At 44.7% G+C, this 25,841-nt stretch overlaps 1 protein-coding gene across 1 annotated transcript in view; it reads left to right on the forward strand.

Moving 5' to 3' along the window:
• The first annotated feature begins 6,746 nt into the window (after positions 1-6,746).
• The window catches only part of FAM177A1 (family with sequence similarity 177 member A1), a 42,016-nt gene continuing 22,921 nt past the window's right edge, over positions 6,747-25,841 (forward strand). Inside the window, exons 1-2 of the mRNA XM_050954008.1 lie at positions 6,747-6,909; positions 24,938-25,117. Of these exons, the coding sequence (XP_050809965.1) occupies positions 6,817-6,909; positions 24,938-25,117 (273 nt within the window). The 5' untranslated portion in view covers positions 6,747-6,816. The remainder of the gene's footprint in view (positions 6,910-24,937; positions 25,118-25,841) is intronic.

Here is a 25,841-nt window from a genome sequence, read left to right on the forward strand (position 1 = left end):
CTGGATTGTGTATATGTTTATATGTGGATGGTGGCAGCAGAGCAGTGGGAGGTGGGTGAGAGGGAGGGAGGAAGGGTCTGGATATGTCCTGATCTACATATAAAAGTTTTGCTGGCATTGCTATGTGGGTTAGGAGTGTGACAGGGATCAGCAGCAGTGCCATATGAAAATGAAGGAACTGTGGCAGGCATACCAGAAGGCCAGGGAGCCCAAGAGACGATCTGTGCTGAGCTGAAGATCTGCCACTTTTACAAGGAGCTGCATGCGATACCTGGTGGAGAAACCAACACCACCCCACAGATCATCATGGTTATCTCTGAGGAGACCGAGACACTGACCCTTGCCATGAACAGTGACGAGGAGGACTAAGATTTGTACTAGGAGGTCCAGCTATGCCATGAGCCAGGACATGTTTAAGATTCCACTACCATCTCTAGTCAATCCAAACAGTTGAGCATGGCTGAGCTCAATGCAGAGGAAGGAACCTCAGGTAAGTGTGTAAATGTGTTTCTCATTATAATGATGCACGCAGCTATTGATTTTTAATTAGTTTACTTGCATTAGAAGAGGTAGTGGTACAACAAAGAGAGGTAGGGTTATCTGCTTTTCATTCTTCTGTAGAGTTAGGTGTGTGCGGGGGGGTGAATGTGGAGCAGTTTGTTTATGTACATGGGGATGTCCCTTGAATCCTTGAATCCTCCTAGGAGAGCTCAACGAAATGTTCAAGGAGGTTCTCTGCAATCCTCTTCTGAAGGTTTCTAGGGACAGCAGCCTTATTTCCTCCTCTGTGACACTTTTCCATGCCAGTCTGCAATAACTTCTGAAGTCACTATTGCAGTATACAGATTAGCGGCATATGGGCTTGGGATGCTTCAGGATGTCAGCAGCAACTGTGCTCTCTGTGCCTTTGTTATCCTCAGGAGTGAGATATCAGCTAAAATAACCACTGCTTGTAGAAAATGATACCAGTATTCAGTGTCATTGCCCTGTATTCATAGTTTCATTCAACTGATCAATTCCCTCCTCATTTCCTTTGTCCCTGGAAGGCCATACTCACCATGGCTGGTGCTGTGAGTGGTGCCTGCCAGCAGCACTCCAGAGCAGAAGTAGCAATAGGTATGTCTTTGTTTAAAACAAGAAAAGGAATTCTGAACCTTAACTTTCCATTGTGGCTTCACTGACTGTGGTGCCTCTGCATATTTTAGCTGTAGCTGTTGCCATTGTGGCCTTGAGGGATTCCCCTTCCACACCTTTGGAATGCTCGAACCAGAGGAGAAAGAAGAGGACTTGGGATGATATGTCCAGTGAGATCCTGCAAGCCGGTGCTGCATCAGACTGTGAGCAGAGGGTGGAGGGTGAATATTTCACAATGAATGGCGAAGGAAAGAGCAGACAGGAGAGAGACCCAGGAATCCCAGCAGGGAAAAGGAAAAGGAAATGCATCAGGACAAAATGGGGCTTCTCCAGCAGTGAACACATCTGCTTGTGGACCTACAGGTTCAACAGTCATGGGCTCACCTCCCTTAGTAGCATAGGCGTGTGCACGGGGTGTATGGGGTGTGCCCAGGCACACCCTAATGCCCGTGGACCGGATCCAGCCCCTCAGGGCTTTGAATACAGCCTGCGGGATTTGCCCCCCATGGTGCTGTAGGCCCTGTGCTGTTTTCAGAAGCTGCTGGCATGGCACCATGTCCCTGGGGCCCTGAGGTGGGGGAACAGGGACAGAAGGCTCCATGTGTTGCTTCAGGCACTGCCCCCCGGAGCTCCCATTGGCTGCGGTTCCCTGTTCCCGTAACTGGAGGCGTGGCAAGGGCAGCACGCAGAGCCCTGTTCCCCCCCCAGGGGCCACACAAGGACGTGGTGAGTGGCGCAGTGTGGGGCCAGGGCGGGCAGGCGGGGAGCATGCCGCAGCAGGTAAGCGGCGCCGGGCCGGAGCCCGAACCCCTCCTGCACCCCAACTCCCTGTCCTGAGCCCTCTGACACACCACTCCTGGACCCCAACTTCCTACCCTAAGCCCCCTGCCTGCACCTCACCCCAGCCCCCTTCCCTGAGCCCCCTGCCTGCACCCCACATCCCTCCTGCACCCCAAGTCCCTGCCCTGAACCCCCTGCCTGCACCTCACACCCCAACCCCCTGCCCTGAGCACTCTGTTGCACCCTGCACCCCCATGCATGCCAACTCCCTACCCTAAGCCCCCTGCCTGCACCTTGCACCCCAACTCCCTGCCCTGAGACCCCTGTTGCACCCCGCAGGAGCTCCCGTTTGGTGCTCAGGGTGGGGGAGGAGATGTGGGGGGTGCAAGAGTCAGGATGTGGGGGGTGTATGGGGTGTGTGGGGCTGGGAATGTGGGGCGGTGCAAGAGTCAGAGCAGAGGGCTGGGGGCATGTGAGGGGGTGCAGATGTCAGGGCAGGGGGTGGAGGGGCTGGGTATGTATGGGGGTGCCAGAGTCAGGGCTGGGATTGTGGGAGGGTGAAGGAGTCAAGCAGAGGGCTCTGTGTGTGTGAAGCGGGTACAGGGCTCAGAGCAGGGGCCAGGGGTGTGTGTGGGGCACAGGGCTCAGGGCACGGGCCTGGGTGTGTGTGCAGGCCTGTGGGGCTCAGGGCAGAGGACTGGGTGTGTATGGGGGGGTAAGGCTCAGGGCAGAGGGCTGAGTGTGTGTGAGGGGGGTCAGGGCAGGGGTCTGGAGGGGATATGCCCCTATTCCACCCCCCCTTCCCCAAGGCTCTACCCCGCTTCTTCTCTGCCTCCGCCGGGAGCAGTGGGCAGGCTGACTCTGCTCCTTCCTGACCCTCTCCCTCACAAGGACCATCAGCTGATCAGCCAGCAGGGAGGGACGGAGAGGCGGAGGAGGGGCAGGAACCCAGCACACTACAAGAAGAGGCAGGGGAGCTGGCAGGACCAAGCTTCTGTTCCCTTCCCCTTGCCCCCTGCCACCGTGGGGGGGGGGGAGGGTGAAGAACAGTGGGCACGGTCAGGCTGGGCAGGATTTTTAATGGCACGCTGCTGCCTGCCGGAGCAGCGTGCCATTAAAAATCAGCTCGCATGCCGTCTTTGGCTCACGTGCCATAGGTTGCTGACCCCTGCACTAGATAAAGTCTTATAAGACTAATAACTATATTGAACAACTTTAACAAACAACTGAGCTGGTTTGGTTTCCAGCTATGAGTCTGTGTCATAGGGTCCCAGGTGCAACCTGGACTGTGGGACTACTGAGCCCCCAAACCCACCAACCTGGCTGCCTCTCGTAATGTGATACTGATGTCAAGCTACAAGCTTCTGAAAGACAAGGACACATTCGACTGAGTTATATGCATACATCCCAGCCGCTCATGAATGATCGATAGAGACGCTCCAGCCAATTTTTCCCAGTGCATAGGCTTGCACCCCAGAACTGTACAGTCTTGCACTGCTCAAGGTTCCGTTAGGCAGTGCAAGTTCCTTAAATAATTTGCCACTCCCTCAGTGTGGAATGGACATACATTAGCCTTTGTAATCTGAGTTGAGATTTCCCAAACACTTCTACCAAAACATGCTGTTTTAGGAAAAATATAAACAGATTTATTAACTACAGAAAGACAGATTTTAAGTGATTATAAGTAGCAGGCATAATTGTCAAAGTTAGTTACTTAAGAAATAAAAATAAATTAGCAGTCTAAATTTTACAAACTAAGCAGGATTTGAATCAAGCAGTGTATCACCTTGACAGATGGTACAAGCAGGTTACAGTTCCTCAATACACAGGCTGAGGCTACCTTCTAGCCTGGGACCAAACTTCCCCAGTTCAAAGTCTTTGTCGTTCCAGACATGCTTCCAGGTGTTGATATGGGGGAGAGGCCAAGTGATGATGTAATTGTCTCTCTTTTTATTTTCTTCCAGCTGCTAAAAAAATTCCTTGCTGTGATATGGGGGTCAGTCATTGGTCTCCATTGGTCAAGCAGTATATACCTTCTCTAAGAAGCCTCTGGGATAGTGGATTATTTTCTTGATGAGCCATCAACACTGTCTGGCCCTCCTTTGTTGCAACTGAAAGGCTGGCTGTGGGTGTTTTCCAACCTCACAACATATTTCAGTAGCACATATAGCAATACTTCATAACTTCACATACAATACTACATACAATCCAACAGGATATTAATCTTCAACAGATCAAGACTTTTAAAATGATACCTCACAAGGCATAGTTTGTACAAAACATATCACAATCATATCACAGTGTTAAAAATGGAGGTTCCAGGGCATTATTTTGAAGTACTGAGTGTCAACAGTCTGGCAGTGCTCAGCTGATGCCTATAGACTTGACAAGAGCTGGCACCAGGTTTACCAGTGTCACAGGGGGTTCTGGTTTCTTTGAGTGGAAGTGGTACAGTAGATGCTCATTAGTAGCAACATATCTGTGCCCTTTTGCTATGTTGCTCCTAAGCAACTGTTGCTGTTATGGGGAGTGTCATCTGACCAATGGCAGCCTGCTTTTTCTGATAAGTAAACAGTTACAGTATATTCATTATTATTGCTACAGTATTACATTAGTATACCCACTCTACATTTTAAACATATGCTCTGTTCTGCATTTGTAGTCTACTACCATATTGTGTCAAGAACATGGTATTGAGTTAATGTTCTAGAAGTATTTTTATGTTTTAAGAACAATCAAACATCAACAATGACAACAAGCATGACCGCTTGCTCTTATCTGTAAACATTTTTTGTACTTTGCTTAACTATAATACTAAGAAAATAATACTGTAATAACCTAAATTAAAATATTATTCCACATCAAAGTGTATTCTACTTATACAGAGAATGTCAGCTGTGGGAGGTGGGTGGCGGTGGCTGCAGGGGTCTGGCTGTGAAGGTGGGAGGTAGTGACTTCAGGTGGTCCAGCTGTGGGTGTGGGTGGCTTGTCTACGGAGGTGGGTGTATGGCAGCAGAGGTCCTGGTTGTGGGTGGGTATCTGGCTGCAAGGATTCTGGCTGTTGGGGTGACAGCGGAGGTCCTGGCTGTGGGGGTGGGTGGCCTATCTATGGGAGGTGGGTCTCTGGTGGTGGTGGTCTGTGGGTGTGGTGGTGGTGGGGTTGGCTGTGAGGATGGATAGCTCGGCTACAGGGGTGGGTGTCTGGCAGCAGAGTTCCTGGCTTTGGGGGTAGGTGGGTGTCTGGCTGTTTCTGGCTGTGGGGATGGGTGGCCTATGGGGGGTGGGTCTCTGGCGGTGGTGGCCCAGCTATGGGGGTAACCCTCTGGTGGCAGTGGGGCCCCGGCTAAGGGCGGGGTCTCTGGCAGCACGGGGCCTGAGTATGGGGGTGGGGAGGGTCTCTGGCAGCGGGGGGCCTGGCTATGGGGGTCTCTGGTGGCAGGGGGCCTGGCTATGGGGGTGGGGGGTCTCTGGTGGTGGGGCCCTCTGGTGGTGGGGGACCTGGCTATAGGGGGTCTCTGGCGGTGGGGAGCCTGGCTATGGGGGGGGTCTCTGGCAGTGGAGGGCCCAGCTATGGGGGGTCTCTGGCGGCGGGGAGCCTGGCTATGGGGGGGTCTCTGTCAGTGGGGGGGGCGGCTATGGGGTGTCTCTGGCGGCGGGGAGCCTGGCTATGGGGGGAGGTCTCTGGCAGTGGAGGGCCCGGCTATGGGGGGGTCTCTGGCAGTGGAAGGCCCAGCTATGGGGTGTCTCTGGCGGCGGGGAGCCTGGCTATGGGGGGGGTCTCTGGCAGTGGAGGGCCCGGCTATGGGGGGGTCTCTGGCAGTGGAGGGCCCGGCTATGGAGTGTCTCTGGCGGCAGGGAGCCTGGCTATGGGGGGGGGGTCTCTGGCAGTGGAGGGCCCAGCTATGGGGTGTCTCTGGCGGCGGGGAGCCTGGCTATGGGGGGAGGTCTCTGGCAGTGGAGGGCCCGGCTATGGGGTGTCTCTGGCGGCGGGGAGCCTGGCTATGGGGGGAGGTCTCTGGCAGTGGAGGGCCCGGCTATGGGGGGGGTCTCTGACGGCGGGGAGCCTGGCTATGGGGGGGTCTCTGGCAGTGGGGGGGGGGGTTATGGGGGGTCTCTGGCAGTGGAGGGCCCGGCTATGGGGGGTCTCTGGCGGCGGGGAGCCTGGCTATGGGGGGGTCTCTGGCAGTGGAGGGCCCGGCTATGGGGGGTCTCTGGCGGCGGGGAGCCTGGCTATGGGGGGGTCTCTGGCAGTGGGGGGGGGCTATGGGGGGTCTCTGGCAGTGGAGGGCCCGGCTATGGGGGGTCTCTGGTGGCGGGGAGCCTGGCTATGGGGGGGTCTCTGGCAGTGAAGGGCCCGGCTATGGGGGGGTCTCTGGCAGTGGAGGGCCCGGCTATGGGGTGTCTCTGGCGGCGGGGAGCCTGGCTATGGGGGGTCTCTGGCAGTGGAGGGCCCGGCTATGGGGGGTCTCTGGTGGCGGGGAGCCTGGCTATGGGGGGTCTCTGGCAGTGAAGGGCCCGGCTATGGGGGGGTCTCTGGCAGTGGAGGGCCCGGCTATGGGGTGTCTCTGGCGGCGGGGAGCCTGGCTATGGGGGGTCTCTGGCAGTGGAGGGCCCGGCTATGGGGGGTCTCTGGCGGCGGGGAGCCTGGCTATGGGGGGTCTCTGGCAGTGGGGGGCGGCGGGCGGGGGTCCTGGCCGTGCAGCCGGGCGATATCTGGGGTTGCGAGACAGACGCCACAGGAGTTGCCAGGCCCAGCCGGTCGCTTGGCAACGGCCTCTCCACCCGCCCTTGCGCTCCGGGGGCGCGGCAAGCGGGAGGGCGGGGCCGCTCGTAACCTCACTTCGCAGGGCCCGGCGGAGTCTGGCTGGGCCTGGGCCGTCGCTTCCGTGGGCTGGCGGGGGCATGGAGCAGGGTCTCTCCGCTATCACCCTGTACTGCGCCTCCCCAGCCGGGACCGCACCCGCCGCTGCCCCCCGCGCCATGGAGCAAGAGCAGGTGAGATCGGCTTCCCCAGGGGCTGGGGCACCGGCTGAGCCCTCATCCCCCGCCCTGTACAAGGGAGGGGCTGGGCCTGGCCACGGTGACCCGACACCACCTATGGGGGGGCTGCCCGGAGCCTATTTTCTGTTCTTCCGCTGGCCAATGGGGCAGGTGCTGCCCACCGCAGAGAGGCTTCCCGGCCCCTGGAGGAGCAAAGGGGGGTGACGTGGGTCTGTAGCTAAAGCAGGGGGCTTGGGAGTCAGGACTCCTGGGTTCTTTTTCCAGCGCTTCCTGTAGGTGGTCCTCAGCAAATCACTTTTCCACGGCTCCGTGCCCAGCCTGTGCCACCACAGGGTAGTGATTCCCTGTCCCCCAGGGCTGGCGTGAGGCTGAGGTCATCAGTGTTTGTAAACTGGTTGGAGAGTCTTGGGTAGAAGATGCTACATAACTGCAAAGCTTTTGTTTATTTTGATGGTAATAATAGTCCGCTAAGACCTAGACATTACTTGCCTCTTCCTCTGGCTCAAAATAGTTGTCAAATATATATAGACACAACATGGGTTTTACCTTGTAATGTATAGCTTGAAGGCCCTTTCCTATGGCCTCCCATCTTTAGAAAACTGGACGTCCTCCATAAATCACTGCTTCAGTAACTGCATGTTTGACTTGAAATATGGCTGCCCACTTTTGTTAAGGTTTATTTGTAACCCTACAGGTGATGATTCTGTAGAGTTTAATACCTCAGTGGCAAGTGGTTCCTCTCAAGTGGTTGGTAGGTTTGGATTGAGGGCAAAAGATGTCTCTTGGACTTTGGTTTAAGTGTGAGAAGCTCAGTATTTCTCCTAGCTTACATTTTGTTTTAATAAAATATATTGAGATATACCTATCTCACAGAACTGGAGGGGACCAGAGTCCAGGCCCTTGCCTTCACTAGCAGGACCAAGTACTGATTTTGCCCCAGATGTGTAAATGGCCTCCTCAAGGACTGAACTCACAACCCTGGGTTTAGCAGGCCAATGCTGAGACCACTGAGCTATCCTCCCCATAGCACAAGCATTTACTACAATGCCTGTCATGCTTTTGCATGATTATTTTTTCAAATGGAGCTGTAATTTATTTTCATTCCATTTAGGTTGTGAACAGAGACTTTTTTCTGGCAAAACTAGCTAAACAGTGTAGCTGGGTGGGGGTGTGCAAGTGAAGTCAATGTAGTTTTAGTATGTGGCTTTGGTTTAATGATGACTGGCTGGTGAGATAGTGTGTCTTGTCAAAACAATTTTACAACAAGGGGCCGCAGTATTGTGGAGGTGGTGGCAAGTGTATTGAGATATAGCCATCTTACATACAAGGGACATTACTTCTTAAAAATAGTCTTTAACCTGACAGATTTTCTTACCTCTGCTACTAGTGATACCTGAGATGACCAAAAGTGAACGTTAAAAAAACAAACCCAGACTAATATGCTCTTTCACTACTTCATGCTTTGTTTACTTTTTGCATTTCACAGAGTTTTGCTTTTATAGCAAGCCTCTAGCTGTTTTCACTTCTTATGTTTTGGTGGTTGCCGCCCTCAGTAGAACACTTTTTAACATTTTAACTGAATTTAATAAAAGTGCAAACCTACCCCCAAAAAACCAACAACAAAAGAAAATAGGATCAATAAAGGCATTAGGAGGCTGTGTGTATGGAAATATTTCTCACTAAAGCCTGCCAACTTTTTCAGTGCTTCTTTAAGCTTCCTGATTTTTATTTCACTCTCATTTTAGGTCTTTTGTCCTATATTGAGGCTTGTGTAGGTTGACAAGTTTTACCTGAAACAAAGGAAGGACATCCTTTGGTATAGAGTTTTAGAGGACTTCTGATCTGAACGAGTGATGAAGCTAATGGATTGAAAAGATTGATGTACAGCTCTGATTTCCATATTACTTTTTTCTGTTGTCATTTTTCTTTAAATATGTGAATTGAGTACATGTAAAACTGAGGAGGTCTTGTAGCCCTGTCTTAGGTCAGTCATACTATAGCAAGTATAGCAGCTCTGCCAGAACACCCAAGTCCGCTATTATTATATTTGTGTTCCCATAACACCTAGGAGCCCGTCATGGATCCTGGCCCTATTGTGCTAGGCACTGTACAAGCCCATAACAAAAAGTCCCTGCCTCAAATAGCTTACAATCTAGTTTAAGATAGGAGACAGATGGATACAGACAGGAGCACAAGAAAACAATGAGACTGTATTGGCCAGCATAATAGGCAGCAGTTTCAGTGTGTCAGGAGCCTAACCACTCTCCAGATTTGTGCAGGTGTCATATTAAAGGAGGGATTTGAAAGAGCACAATGAAGTAGCTTCATAGATCTTTACGAGAAGCTGCTCCCAATTTTGTGGGAGAGAGCACAAAGGTACTTGTTTGCAAGAAGTAAGGTGGTGAATGCTGACAGACCAGAGACAGGAGTTGACATCTTAATAAAGCATATGAGAGATGATAGGGGATAGGTTGAGAAGGGCCTTGAAGCTGAAGACATGGAGAAGGGCGAGCCAGTGGTTGGATGCAGAGAGTGAGGTGATATTGTCAAAGTGCTGGGCTGGGAGAATAATCTTTGCCTTAGCATGGCTATGAGTGGGAGAGGATTGCATTTGTCAAGGCTGAAGCAGATGTCATTGTAGTGATCCATACAAGCTGATGTGAGCTTGGGTGAGAGTTTTAGCTGTGTGGATGCATAGCAAAGGGTATGTCAGGGTTCCTTCCCCACTCTGAACCCTAGGGTGCAGATGTGGGGACCTGCATGAAAGCCCCCTAAGCTTATTCCTACCAGCTTAGGTTAAAACCTGGTATTCTGCCACCACCAAGTGATTTAACAAGAAACAGGGAAAGGACCACTTGGAGTTCCTCTTCCCCAAAAATATCCCCCCAAGTCCTTGCACCCCCCCACCAAGATTTGAAAGTATCTTGTCCCCTTATTGGTCCTTTAGGTCGGGTGTCAGCCAGGTTACTTGAGCTTCTTTACCCTTTACAGGTAAAAGGATTTTGGTGCCTCTGGCCAGGAGGGATTTTATAGTATTGTATACAGGAGGGTTGTTACCCGTCACTTTATAGTTATGATGGTATATTTTGAATATCTCAAGCACAAAGAATTGCCAAGTCTTTATCCCTTCTGCTATTCTGTTCTTGGGCTACTGTTCTTAGCAAACTGCTGGTTGTGTGATGCTTTTATGATGTGCACAAATAAGAATGAGATGAGAATACTAAATTAATTCCTGCTTGTGGTCCAAACTAAGATTTGAGCTCAGTATGCAAATAGAAGAGCTAGCATAATAACCCACTTGTATATTTAGCCCCTTCAAGGTGTACTAATTTAGCCTGAGTCACACTTTACATGTTCTTAAATTGTTTAGATACTGATTTCTTTGAGCTATGAACACCTTAAGAATGCAATTTGAATAACACTAAAAGCAAACTACTGTATTAAGATGGTAGGATTTTTACTTTATAGATGTAGTAGTTCACAAGGCTACATACATTTAAGGATAGTGGAAAAGTAGAATTTAAACATAAATAATAAATATTGAATCATTACAGTTTTACGGTAGGAGTAGCGCAGACAAATGCAGTTCCATTATTCTAATTTCTATCATGTATTGCATTGTCATTGTGTGGATATGTAACAAAGAGCCTTATTGTAATGCATATACACAGTTTCCACAGTAGCCTTTACTGTAGCTCCTATCTTAGGCCTTGGCTACACTGGCACTTTACAGCGCTGCAACTTTCGCGCTCAGGGGTGTGAAAAACACCCCCTGAGCGCTGCAAGATACAGCGCTGTAAAGCCTCAGTGTAATCAGTGCCGCAGTGCTGGGAGCGCGGCTCCCAGCGCTGCAAGCTACACCTGTAGAGGATGTGGTTTACGTGCCAGCGCTGGCGCTCCGACCACACTCACACTTGCGCTTTGAAATTTCAAGTGTAGCCATACCCTTAGAATTTACTGACTTCTGTGTAATTAATGCAATGTTAAGGTTTAGATCAGGGGTAGGAAAACTGCGGCTTGGGGGCCCCATCCAGTCCTCCAGATGTTTTAATCCGGCCCTTGAGGGAGGCTTACAGAAAACAGTGGGGTCAGTGACACATCCCTTCTCTGGCTCCTACATGGAGGCGCAGCCAGGTGGCTCTGCACGCTGCCCCTGCTCCAAGCGCCTGCAGGCAGGACAGTGTGCAGAGCTGCCTGGCTGCGCCTCCACGTAGGAGCCAGAGGAGGGGCATGCCTCTGCTTCTGGGAGCTGCTTGAAGTAAGTGCCAGCCAGAGCCTGCACCCCTGGCCCCCTCCTGCACCTCAACCTTCTGCCCCAGCCCTGATCCCCCTCCCACTTGCTGAACCCCCTCGGTCCCAGCCTGGAGCACCCTCCTGCACCCCCTATCCCTCATCCCCAGCCCACACCAGAACCTGCACCCCCAGCTGGAGCCTTCACCCCATCCCCAACCCCTTGCTCCAGCCCAGAGCCCCTTCTCACATCCTGAACTCCTCATTTCTGGCCCCACCCCAGAGTCCGCACCCCCAGCTGGAGTCCGCACCCCAACCCCAAGCTTGGTGAGCATTTGTGGCCTACCATACAATTTCCATACCCAGATGTGGCCCTCGGGCCAAAAAGTTTGCCCACCCCTGGTTTAGATGTTAAGGTCATCTTTTATCTTTAATTAAGATAAGGCAAAATAGGAAAGCTGGTTCAGTAAATACTTTTTCAAATGTACCTGTTTAGTTTAATGTCTGGTTCTCAAACAGGTTTTCTTTATTCTTCAAAATAGATTACCTATGAGTTGAGAATCAGTAGGAGACCTCATTCATGAGTTGCCAGCTAGCATTTCTGTTCTAAGTGCTTGTACTATTTGTAAGCACAGAGATGGGGAAAGGAGAACGACGACAGTGGAAAACATAATAAGGAAGACTATCTGTGTATGCAGACTTTAGACTTGCAGGGGTTTACACTGTAACTTCTACTAGTTGATGGGCAGCAAAACCACTGGGGAAAAAATTAATTTACTTCCTGGTGCTGCAGTGTCTTTTCTAATGAGATTCATGTGGCTTTACAGTTGCAGTATTTACTAGATCTCTTGTTTAAACTAGTGGAGGGAATACATTCTTGGTAGATTCAAGTGATTTCATCCCTGACTTCATAATTGTATGGATGTGAAAGAACTGAAGCTAGTCTTGAAATAGCACACGACAGTGAAGTTATACAGACTGAGCACTTTCACATTAAATATTTTGACACTCGGTTTTGAGTTATTAAAGTTGAGCTGAGATCATACAACCTGAATGTAATAGTAAAAAAATTAATTGGTTTGTCTTCTCTCTTTTCCCCACTTTTTCCTTTGTCTGTTTAGACTGTAAAATCTTTGGGATAGGGACTTACCTTGCATGTCTGTGAAGCATTTAGTACATGCTATTATTTAGAACAGTCTAAATGTTCATTTCAGTCTAAATGTTGTTAAAATTTATATGATCATAGAAATGTAGGGGTTGTAAGGGACCTCGAGGTCATCTAGTCCAGCCTTTTGTGCTTAAACAGCACCAAGTATGCTTTCCTGGACTATTCCTGATAAGTATTGTCTAACCTATTCTTAAAAACCTCCAATAACAGGGATTCAAACACCTCCCTTGAAAGCCTATTCCAGTGCTTTACTGTCCTTATAGTTAGGTTTTTCCTAAAATCTAACCTCTCTCTCTTGCTGCAGATTAAGCTGATTAATTCTTGTCCTATATTCTGTGGATATGGAGAACAATTACTATCCTCTTTATAATAGCCCTGAACATTATATATTATACATTATATTATATATTTGAACACTATCAGGTCCTCCTATAGTCTTCTTTACTAAAGAGTAAACATGCTAAATTTTTGTAACCTTTCCTCAATAGGTCACATTTTTAAAAACTTTTTATAGTATTTGTTTCTGTCCTCTGGACTCTCTCTTGAATTTGTCCACATCTTTCTTAAAGTATTCAGTCTGAGGCCTCACTTGTGCCAAGTAACGCAGGAGAGTTACCTCCTGTGTCTTAAATACCTGTGTGTGTTACTTACATAAATACTGATCAGTGCTTAAAATTTCAAAACAGGGCAAGGTCTTTTTACTCAACAGAATGTTACTGGTTAATTGTGAGGGGCTAGTTTAAGGATAACTCTACAACCCGTAACTAAATAAACTAACAGGAAGTGATGTTAGAAGGACAGGGATTTCCTGCTATGCTTTTACAGAGATAGGACAAACTTATTTATCCACAAATTTAACTTCCGGATCCTGGAATTTTGGGGAACTTTCACTGAATATAAACCCCCCCAAACAACCCATTAGATTAGAGTACTTCCACTTTTTGTGTGTAAACTGTGCCACAAACATGCAAAGGAAAATTGACAACTGTTACAAACCAAATGCATAACTACTTGTTTAGCATACATAGTTAGAATATGTGCTAAGTGACCATTCAAGGTAGAATGACCCCTTAACACACATGGAGTCATGGAAAGAAAAGAGGGAGGGTTAGCGGGTTACAGATTTTAGTAACAAACCATAAATCTAGTGTCTATCTACTTATGCTAAACAATTTGTTCCACGTTGCATTAGCTGTGACACTTGGAGTACCTTTCCCAGACTGGAATAAGAGCTCCGTGTAGCTCGAAAGCTCCTCTCTCTCACCAACAGAAATTGGTCCAATAAAAGATATTACCTCACCCATCTTTTGTGTGTCATATCCTAGGACTGACACAGCTAAAATTACGCTGCATTAGCGCTAATAGGCTTTATACTGCCAAGACAGAAGAGATTTTATCTGTTCATCTTAAAGATATGGATCTTGTTTGTATCTGACTTCATTTTGATTCTGTTGGTGGAAAGAATCCTCCAAGCCACCTGATAGAAACTTGTCTTTTGTTCAGCCACGTTGTGACTGTAAGGATTATTTATTTTTGTTTTTTTGAGCATTAGTATGGTGATAAACTTTCCTGTTGTTGGCTTAGGTTAATATTTTAAATAACTACATTTTTGTAGAGTAGAAGGACTCTCTCACAACATAATAGGCTGGATTTTTTTTACTGTACAGTATGTTATTGTTTTCTGTAAGCCTTTATGTATGTGGACATTTTTGTGTTCCATACATGTAGCTAACAAATAGTGTTCTAAATGTTACTGTTCAATCATAGAGACAAAGTGGACCAGGGGTAGGCAACCTTTCAGAACTGGTGTGCCGAATCTACATTTATTCACTCTAATTTAAGATTTCGCGTGCCGGTAATACATTTTAACATTTTTAGAAGGTCTCTTTCTATAAGTCTATAATATATAACTAAACAATTGTTGTATGTAAAGTAAATAAGGTTTTTAAAATGTTTAAGAAGCACCACCAGAGCCCCCCCTGGACTGGTGGCCAGGACCCGGGCAGTGTGAGTGCCACTGAAAATCAGCTCGCGTGCCACAGGTTGCCTACCCCTGGGATGGACCAACTCTTTACCTGCCTTGTCCCTCTAATATCCTGGGACCAGCACTGCATACAAGTGCTCAATCATATTGCTTTTTGTTGCATACCATTCTTGTATCTTGTCCATATAGATTGCTAGCTCTTCATGTCAGAGATCTTGTCTTCCTGTCTCTAAAGGGCCTAGTATGTTCTTTCTGTTGTGAAAATGTGTCTAAAACTTACAGATCTATGCAGTCCCATTACGTGTATGGAAACTCATCTCCTTCTGGCATCTTCTCTATAAATAGTTGGGATTGAGGTGTTGAATTCAGTTGAGAAATAAAAGCAGCATGAAATTCTTTCCACTGGAATTCTGTTTGGTAGCGTGTGTTGGTTAAGATGTCTGCTTAACAGTTAATTCTGATGATACCTACAGTTCACCTTTCTATCTTTTTTATGTGCTGTGATTTACTTATTTCAGAATTATTCAGAATTACATTGTGTGTCAGTTGGATCTTGAGACTTGGCTGCTTTTCCAAATCTTTGCAGTTCATTTTCAAACTGATATTTGTTCTGGGATGGAAGTAGACTCATAGACTTTAGGGTCAGAAGGGACCAATGTGATCATCTAGTCTGACCTCCTGCACAAAGCAGGCCACAGAACCCTACCCATCCACTTCTATAACAAACCTCTAACCTATGTCTGAGTTATTGAAGTCTTCAAATTGTGGTTTGAAGACCTCAAGCTGCAGAGAATCCACTAGCAAGTGACCCATGCCCCATGCTGCAGAGGAAGGCAAAAAACCTCCAGGGCCTCTGCCAGTCTGCCCTGGAGGAAAATTCCCTCCTGACCTCAAATATGGCGATCAGCTAAAACCTGAGCACTGAGGAAAGAATTCTCTGCAGTAACTCGGATCCCATCCCATCCCACATCCCGTCACCGACCACTGGGCATACTTATCTGCTGGTAATCAAAGATCAATTGCCAAATTTAAGCTATCCCATCATACCATCTCTTCCATAAACTTATCAAGCTTAGTCTTAAAGCCAGATATGTCTTTTGCCCCCACTACTCCCCTTGGAAGGTGTTCCAGAACTTCACTCCTCTAATGGTTAGAAACATTCTTCTAATTTCAAGTCTAAACTTCCTAGTGTCCAGGTTATACCCATTCGTTCTTGTGTCTACATTGGTACTAAGCTTAAATAATTCCTCTCCCTCCATAATATTAATCCCTCTGATCTATTTATAAAGAACAAGCAGATCCCCCCTAAGCCTTCTTTTGGCTAGACTAAACAAGCCAAGCTCTTTGAGTTTCCTTTCATATGACAAGTTTTCCATTCTTCGGATCATCCTAGTAGCCCGTCTCTGAACCTGTTCCAGTTTGAATTCATCCTTCTTAAACATGGGAGACCAGAACTGCACACAGTATTCCAGGTGAGGTCTCACCAGCGCCTTATATAACGGTACTAACACCTCCTTATCTTTGTTGGAAATACCTCTCCTGATGCATCCTAAAACCGCATTAGCTTTTTTAACGGCCATATCACATTGGCGGCTCATAGTCATCCTGTGATCAACCAATACTCCAAGGTCCTTCTCCTTCTCTGTTGCTTCCAATTGATGCATCCCCAATGTATATCTAAAATTCTTATTATTAATCCCTAAGTGCATGACCTTGCACTTTTCACTATTAAATTTCATCCTATTACTATTACTCCAGTATACAAGGTCATCCAGATCTTCCTGTATGATATCCCGGTCCTTCTCCGTGTTAGCAATACCCCCCAGCTTTGTGTCATCTGCAAACTTTATTAGCACATTCCCGCTTTTTGTGCCAAGATCAGTAATAAAAAGGTTAAATAAGATTGGTCCCAAAACCGATCCTTGAGGAACTCCACTAGTAACCTCCTTCCAGCCTGACAGTTCACCCTTCAATACGACCCGTTGTAGTCTCCCCTTTAACCAGTTCCTTATCCACCTTTCAATTTTCATATTGATCCCCATCTTTTCCAATTTGACTAATAATTCCCCATGTGTAACCATGTCAAATGCCTTACTGAAATCGAGGTAAATTAGGTCTATTGCATTTCCTTTGTCTAAGTAATCTGTCACCTTCTCAAAGAAGGAGATCAGGTTGGTTTGGCACGATCTACCTTTAGTAAAACCATGTTGTAATTTGTCCCAATTACCATTGACCTCAATGTCCTTAACTACTTTCTCCTTCAAAATTTTTTCCAAGACCTTACATACTACAGATGTCAAACTAACAGGCCTATAGTTACTCGGATCACCTTTTTTCCCTTTTTTTAAAGATAGGAACTATGTTAGCAATTCTCCAGTCATACGGTACAACCTCTGAGTTTACCGATTCATTAAAAATTCTCGCTAATGGGCTCGCAATTTCATGCGCCAGTTCCTTTAATATTCTTGGATGAAGATTGTCTAGGCCCTCCGATTTTGTCCCGTTAAGCTGTTCAAGAGTTTGGCTTCTACCTCAGATATGGTAATATCCACCTCCATATACTCATTCCCATTTGTCATCCTTCCATTATCCCTAAGCTCCTCATTAGCCTTATTAAAGACTGAGGCAAAGTACTTATTTAGATATTGGGCCATGCCTAGGTTATCCTTAACCTCCTTTCCATCCTCAGTGTTTAGCGGTCCCACTTCTTCTTTCTTCGTTTTCTTTTTATTTATATGGCTATAGAACCTTTTACTGTTGGTTTTAATTCCCTTTGCAAGGTCCAACTCTACTTGGCTTTTAGCCTTTCTCACTTTATCCCTACATGTTCTGACCTCACTAAGGTAGCTTTCCTTGCTAATCCCATCCTTCTTCCACTCCTTGTAGACTTTCTGCTTTTTCTTAATCAGCTCTCTGAGATGCTTGCTCATCCAGCTTGGTCTACAACTCCTGCCTGTGGTTTTTTCCCCCTTTCTTGGGATGCAGGCTTCTGATAGTTTCTGCAGCTGCGACTTAAAGTAATTCCAGGCCTCCTCCGCATTTAGATCCACAAGTTCTTCAGTCCAATCCACTTCTCTAACTAACTTCCTTAATTCTTTAAAGTTAGTCCTCGAAGTAAAAAACCCTAGTGCCAGATCTATTTTTGTTTATCCTTCCATCTAGTTTGAACTGAATTAGCTCATGATCACTCAAACCAAGGCTGTCCCCTACAACCATTTCTTCTATGAGGTCCTCACTACTCACCAAAACCAAATCTAAAATGGCATCCCCTCTTGTTGGTTCTTCAACTACTTGGTGAAGAAATCCATCTGCTATCACATCCAGAAAAATCTGAGCCCTATTATTCTTGCTAGCACTTGTCTTCCAGTCTATATCTGGGAAGTTAAAGTCTCCCATGATCACACATTTCCCATTAGTGTTTACTTCATTAAAAACATTAAAGAGGTCTCTATCCATATCCAAATCAGATCCCGGCAGTCTGTAGCACACCCCAAGCACTATCTCAGGGGAGGCTCTAGTAGCTTTCTTTCCCAGTGTGATTTTTGCCCAAACAGACTGTCTTGTCCATTCCATCACTTCTTAGTTCTTTACAGTTAACCTCTTCATTGATGTACAATGCTACTCCACCACCTTTGCCTTTATTTCTGTCTTTCCTAAACAGCACATAGCCTTCAATACCTGTACTCCAGTCATGACTACTATTCCACCATGTAGTTAACCTCTTCATTGATGTACAATGCTACTCCACCACCTTTGCCTTTATTTCTGTCTTTCCTAAACAGCACATAGCCTTCAATACCTGTACTCCAGTCATGACTACTATTCCACCATGTTTCTGTTATCCCTATAATATCCGGTTTCACTTCCTGCACCAGTAGCTCTAGTTCCTCCATTTTGTTACCTAGGCTCCTCGCATTAGTGTACAGACATCTTAATTTTTGCCGTTTGGCTTCACTGACATTCTTTACCCTGTTAGGCACAGACATTCTACCACCAGCATCACCTGTTAGTCTGCTGTCTACACTACCCTTCCTCCATATGCCAATTCTTCTGTCCACAACTCCTCTCTTACTTTGTTTACTTCCCTCTCAAGGTTAAAGTTCGGCGTGGAGATCTCCTGGACATCTCCCAACCATCTCCCCCAAATTCCTACTTTAAAGCTCTCTTAATCAGTTCAGCGAGCCTCCATCCTAGAAGTCTATTTCCCTCCTTATTCAGGTGAATTCCATCCCGAGAGAACAGTCTTCTGTCCGTAAATGCTTCCCAAAGTAATGTTATCATTGGGGATTGTTATAAAAATCTGATCTTGAAGTCCACATTATTGAGTGAGTTTGAATTATTTACTTGGAAACATAATTTAAAAAGGTGGTGATAGATTAGTTCTGCCATCTTTAGCTGTGGTGTTGTGGGAGAAGCAACGGTGCAACATTTGAGATGTTAAAATTTCCCTGTTCTACTTAGTAAACATTTCCCCCCCAAAATAGATGTGTAAAAAGTAAGAATAATGTAGATCATACACTTAACTATCTGGATTTGTTTTAATATTTTTGATATCTGTATAAAAGAGAATTAGTTTAATCCAGAGTGGATAAAAATAAATGATTTAAAACATTTTTTTATTTGAACTTTTTTAAATTTAAATATACCATATATACTCGAGGGTAAGCCGGTACATTTATAAACCAACCTCTCTCCCTCCAAAATAAGTAAAACTGGAAAATGTTTGACCCATTCATAAGCTGACCCTTTAATTCACAGGTTGGCAAACTTTGGCTCCCGGGCAATCAGGATTAGCTGCTGGTGGGCTGAGATGGTTTGTTTACCTCGAGTGTCTGCAGGCACGGAGGTAAACTTAAGTAAACAAAGTGTCCTGGGGTGCCAGCTACTTATCCTGATGGTCTGGGACAGCAACTGGTGGAGAAATTTTTTTGGGGGGAGAAGCTGGGGATCAGGGGAGTAACCTCTGTGACCACCCGCCACATGACCACACCCCTAGCCCAGGACCCCCATGCTTTCTACTTGGTGGGCGGGGCCGAGCAGCGTGGGTGCAGCCTGCCAGCCCCAGAGCAGCAGCTGCTCCGGAGGCTGTGAAGAGAGCAGAGTGGCCAGAAGCGAAGAGGCTGTGGCCCCACCTCTTCCCTTTTGGCTGCGCTGCCTCTCCTTTTCCCCTTCTGTTGCGGGAGAGGGACTGTATCCCACCTCTCCTTCTCTATAGCTGTTCATAAGCTGACCCCCCTTGTCTGATGCTTCCCTTTTTTCCTAAAAAAATTCAACTTATGAACGAGTATATATGGTAAGTTGGTGTGGGTTTTTTTTTTTGTTTTAAATAAGCCTATTTTAAAATTTGAAATTGATAAGTTTAGGCCTTAACATAATTTATCTATTGAAATCATTTAAATTAAATAAAAAAAAATTAAGCAGTAATGTTTGCTGCCAAGTTTTAAAGAGAATTAAACCACTGAATGTGTTGAAGTCACTGGATGAGCACCTGAAACCAGAGTTTGTTGATGTACTAAACCAACATTTCACAGCAATAGCCTTTTCTGTAGGTGCAGAGAGAATATTATCTTAATTTCAGCTTATTTAACTAGTTCAGTTCAGTGACTAGCTCATTCATACTTTAAAGCCTGGTCTATACTAGAAAATGAAGTTGGCTTAACTACGTCGCTCAGAGGAGTGAAAAATCCACACCTCTGACCAACGTAGTTAAGCTGACCTAACCCCCAGTGTAGATAGTGTTACATTGACAGAAGAATTATTCAGTTGACCTAGCTTAGTGGTCTCCAACTTTTTTGTGGCCAATGGCACATTCATGTTTTCAGAAACGTGTGGCGGGCGCCAACAGTTTTTCAAGGCTGATTTTGTATTTGTACATTAAATAATACAAAAAATTCTATTTAATATTACATAATATATGAATCCATAAGATAAAAAGGTAATTTTACATGTAAAAGGTATTAAACTATTCTGCAATTACTCTTTCACCTTACCATCTACGTTTGCTCTTTTTTATCTATCTGTAAGAAAAATTAAGGAGTTTTTACAAAATAAATACCAAACAGTTTTCATCTTTATTTAAAAAAAAAAAAGTAAAACAGTGTTGAGCTGCTGGTCCAAATATATTTTTATTATTATTATTTTAACATAGCCAGTTATGGTTAATTAAAAATATTCTTTGTATTGTTACTTGTATATGGATTTCAATAAATAAACAAATATGAAAAAAAGTTAAACACAAGTTAATCATATGCACTCATCAGCACTTAATGGAAAATAGGTATAATTAATTCACGTGGTTTTTCTAATAAAGTCAGTGTGATTTTTGGCAGTGCATTTCTTCAGCCAGTTTTTCATAGCTGGGAGAGTAGGATGATATTCCAGTTCGTAAGCAATCGTCAAGATGGGCATTTGTAAGCCGAGACCTGTATTTTGATTTTATGATGTTCATTGTTGAAAACAGAACTTCACATGGATAAGTGGAACCGAAATAAGATTTTATTTTGTATGCTACATTTTTTTTTTTTAAGGCAGGAAACTTTTTTTGGTCAACCAGATTCCAAAAGTTTTCATCTGTTGCGCACGATTTTAGAACAATATCATTTTGAAGGTCCAAAATCTCCAGTTCCACGTCTTTTGCTCTTACTTGAATGAGACTCGCAATTTGATGTAGCCATTTCTGTTACCTCTATTTGGCAAGTAAAAGGATTCACAAGAAAGGCAACTACAGGCTCAATGATGGTGAACTGTTGAAATCTCTTTTCAAATTGTTCCAGAAGTGTTTGAATGTGGATAACAAATGGTGATGGGTTAATATCATTGTCACATACCATTTTCGTCATACTTGGGAAATGTACGAGAGACGACTACTTCATATGTGACATCCACAAGATCAGTTTTGCTTTGAATGATTTTACAGAACCTATCATTTGAGCCACATGTTTGTCTTTTTCCTGGGGCTCAAGATTTAAAATGTTCAATTTGTCAGTGATGTCTGCAAGAAAAGCCAATTCCATTAACCAGCTGGAGTCTTCTAGTTGCTCAAAGTTTGATTTGTGGAGTTCAGAAATTCGTTGATCTCTTCAGTTAGGCTTAAAAACCGTGCAAGAACTTTACCTTTGCTCAGCCATTGTACTTCTGAGTGCAAGATAAGATCAGATTGTTTATCATTAACATCTTCTGACAGGGCCTTAAAAAGTCGGTGTTGCAAAGGTTTAGCTCAAATAGAGTTAATTATTTTAATAACGACATTCATGATGTTGAAAAGAAATAACTTTGACGCACAAAGCTTCTTGGTGGATAATGCAATGATAAGACATAAAGTTTGGAAAGGATTCATTCTTCTTGCAGAGTGCAATGAATCCATTGGCACTGCCCATCATTTCTGGTGCCCCATCAGTGGTGATCGCAGACAGCTTGTGTAGCAGCATGCTTACTGATGTTGCGTATGATTTTGAATAAATTATAGATGTCTTCAGCCTTTGTTCGCCCTTTCATAGGCAATACTTTCAGTAACTCTTCTTTTACGGTGAAGTCACTAAATACCATCCTCACCATAACTGCCAACTGCACTGTATCCGATATATGTTGACTTATCGAACTGCAGTGAAAACCAGTCACACATTTCCAAGTCAACCTTTAGCTGAGTTTGCACGTCGCTTGAAATTGCATGTATCCTCCTCATAACTGTGGTGTCTGATAACTGCAAGTCTTGTATTGCTGACAAAATCTCACACATGTTAGGAAATCCTTGAAACAGGAAATCAGCACCAGTCAAAAATGCTTCCTTCAACACTTCACCATCTTGAAAGGGTCTTTTCTTCTTTGTGAGCAGATGAGTACTTTTAAAGGAAGCAATAGTAGCACTTTTAGACTTTGCCACTTACCTAGTGAAAACAGATTGCTGGGCAGATAGGTTTGATTTGAGTTGATTAATTTTCTTCTTTCTCAACTCAGATTTAAGTGGATGGCTAATGTCAAAAGAATCTTGAATAGTTTAGAAATGGCGTTCGACATTGTTTTTTCGGCACTGCAACAGTACCACCACGCAATAAGCAAACACATTTCCCTTTATTTTCAGTAAAACAATAGGATTCTTCCCACTCTGCGTTGAAATAATACTTATTTTGTCTTTTATTTGAACCACTTGTTTTGGGGCAAAATGTTTTAAAAAAAAAAAAAATCTCAAAGCACAGGAAAACAGCAGTATCAGTGCAGCAGAAGAATACTCACATACAGGGCTGGCTCCAGGCATCAGCAGAGTAAGCACAAGCCTGGGATGGCACATGCTACGGGGCGGCATTCCATCCATTCTTGGGGAGGCAGCGTCTGAGCGGGTTTTTTTTGTTGTTTTTGTTTTCTGTTTTTTTTTTTCCCCTGCTGCGGCAGTTTGGGCTGGGTTTTTTTGTGCTTTGGCAGTTTGGGCAGCGGCAGTCTGAGCGGCTTTTTTTTTTTTTTGGCAGTTCTGGGCAGCATGGAGAGAAGCCACAGCCTGTGCCTGCCAGGGGCAGAGAACACTGGTGCCTGCAGCCCCGGAGTTCTCTGTCCTCGGCAGGCACGGGGCTGCGGCTTCTCTCCCCTGCTGGGCACTACTTTTCACACCGTGTCACTAGGCGGGTGCACATAAATGCCAGGTTGGGGACCACTGACCTAGCTACTGCTGCTTGGGGAAATGGATTGATGGGAGAACCCCTCCCATCTGGGTAGGTAGTGTCTACACTGAAGCACTACAGCAGCACTGCTGCAGCAGCATTTCAAGTGTAGATGAGCCCTAAGATACCAATTGGGAGTTTGAAAAAGCTGAAAAGCTTGTTTTCCTCTTCCAATATATAAATGAAAATTAAGTACGAGAAGATGATACACTCTCTCTATAATTTGGAAGGACATGGTGAGACCAGAAACAGTCAGTTCAATTCACTAACTACAGATACTACTTCCTAGTTTTATAAATCAGTTGATTCTTAAATGGAAAACATGTTTTGATAACCTTCTTTTCTAGTGTACAGCACATTTAATGTAGTTTTATTTAATAATACAAAAATTAAAATGCTGTTTTGAGCTCTTCTCATTGCAAGTAAAATAGCAAATGGTGCACTTACTAGATTATTTTCTAACATCATAAAAATGTAAAAAAAAAAAAAAAAAAGAAAAGTAATTGAAATTGACCTGTATAATTTAAATAAATTATAGGTACAGTGTATCCTCCTGTCATAAACAGATAGCTAAGGGTTAATGTCTCTTTCACCTGAAGCACCTGACCAGAGGACCAATCAGGAAACCGGATTTTTTCAACTCTGGGTGGAGGGAAGTTTGTGTCTGAGTTTTTGTGCTTAAAAGAATATTGAATAAACAGCCTTATTCAAAAAGAATACAAATCAAAGCACTCCAGCACTTATATTCATGCAAATACCAAAGAAAAGAAACCATATAACTTACTATCTGATCTCTTTGTCCTTACACTTAGAAACAGAAGATTAGAAAGCAGAACTACTTCTCCAAAGCTCAGAGAAAACAGGCAGACAGACAAAGACTCAGACACAAACTTCCCTCCACCCAGAGTTGAAAAAATCCGGTTTCCTGATTGGTCCTCTGGTCAGGTGCTTCAGGTGAAAGAGACATTAACCCTTAGCTATCTGTTTATGACACCTCCTACTTAGAAAAAAAATAAGCCTCAGATTTAGCGTGAAGTCTAGTTGCAAATCAACATGTTTTTATAGTTACCAACCAGTGAGAATCAACCATTTTCTTTGGGAAAAGAACTAACAAATACAAATACAAAACATGATTAAAATCAAGGTTGTATGGTTGCTGATTTAGGTCATGATGACAATTGGTTATTTAAATTATTTTGATTTAAATCACTCTATCCTGATTTCATCTCTTACAACAGCCTTTTTCAAAGCATGGGTTTTGACCCCTCCTTGGGGTAGGCCTGAAGGTCTAACGTGTGTGTGTGTGTGTGTGTGTGTGTGTGTGTTTTGGGGGAGGGAGAGAGAGCATGGACAGGCCTTTCAGTTGTTTTTCAGTGTCTCAACTATAATTTTTTAAAATTTACTCTCTAGCTCTCATGGTTTTGAAGGATACCTTGAAAACATGAATTGAGTGTTATGTGAGAGCTGTCTGCCTGAATTTGCAAAGAGCCTGAAACAGTTAAGAAATCTGTTCATTTCAATGAGTGTTAACTCAGATGCCAATGATATTTTAAATGTCAACATTAGCGTCTGTTAGTCTATAAGGTGCCACAGGATTCTTTGCAACTATTTCATTGTTCACCAAAGCATGTAAAGAAAAGAGAGGATGTGGCATGTAGTGAAGATCTATACAGTAGAAAACTTCAGTGACTGGCTCATTTTGGGTAGACCTCTAATAACCGATGGCAGGGTTGAAGTGAATGTGATTAATTTAGTTTTCTTGAAATGGGGAGCTCAGCTTTAATAAGTTGGGGAAATGCTACCTTACAGCTGCATCACTTAAAAAACAAAAAACTCCACTTTAATCTTCAGAAAAGCACTCAATGATTTCTGTTACTTCTAGTAAGGTACTTTAGATTGGCTGACAGATTTTTTGTGAGAACCAAGCCTCCAGTTTCACTGCTTATCCTGCAGAAGCTTGTGTTTTTGAGACCATTATTTTCTTTGTTACAGCTGCACTCAAATGGCGATAGAGGCTTTGAGAATGTGGAACTGGGGATCATAGGAAAAAACAAGAAAATTCCAAGAAGGATCATTCACTTTGCAAGTGGAGAAACCATGGAAGAATATAGCACGGATGAAGAGGAAGATCCGGTGCAAGAAAAAAAAGACCTCTTGCCGTCTATTGATCCTGTAGGTTTGTTACAGATAATTCTTTATTTCATTTGCCATTTACTGGAAAAGTGATAACCACTTTTTGCACTTGGAAGAAACATAAATAATTATTGAATTCAAATCTGACTTCTATTTTATTTTAGCTAGTTACAGTTAGGGGTGTAAATAGGGTTTAAAAATAGTAACCATGTAACCTATTAAAAGTCTATTGGTTAACCGTTAAGGAACTAGGGGTGCTGCAGCCTCCCCACGTTTACACAGTGAGCAACTCAGTATAATAAAAGGGAGCAGTAAAGAACTTGAAAAAGTTTAAAAAAAAATAAAATAAAAAATTGAGGTGTTTTCAGAGAATACCAAAAGTACGTTTTAAAGTATGTTGTTAGACATTTTATTTCAACTATCCGTATTTTCCTGATCATGCTGTGTTGGAAGGGTAGAACGCTGCCCTTAATACTTTGTCTTGAATAAGTTCCATGGTGTCTCTAATCCAGGAAGTATAAGTATGGGGGAGGAGATGCTTGCTTATCTCACTTCACTGGAGTGTGTGCTACCATGCTTTAGCCACTCAGTGATGGCACATAGGAGGAACTAACCACACAATCATACCACTGTGTCAATACACCTGTCACATCTTAAAAAAATGTGACTCCAATGGAGAGCTTTACTGGTGGGGCTCCCACAAGGAGGATCATGGCTTTGATATGGGTATTCTGCTTGCTTCTTCCTGAAGAAGTGTTGTTGC

This window comes from Gopherus flavomarginatus, chromosome 5, assembly GCF_025201925.1.
Source record: "Gopherus flavomarginatus isolate rGopFla2 chromosome 5, rGopFla2.mat.asm, whole genome shotgun sequence".
In the NCBI taxonomy this organism is placed as follows: Eukaryota; Metazoa; Chordata; order Testudines; family Testudinidae; genus Gopherus; species Gopherus flavomarginatus.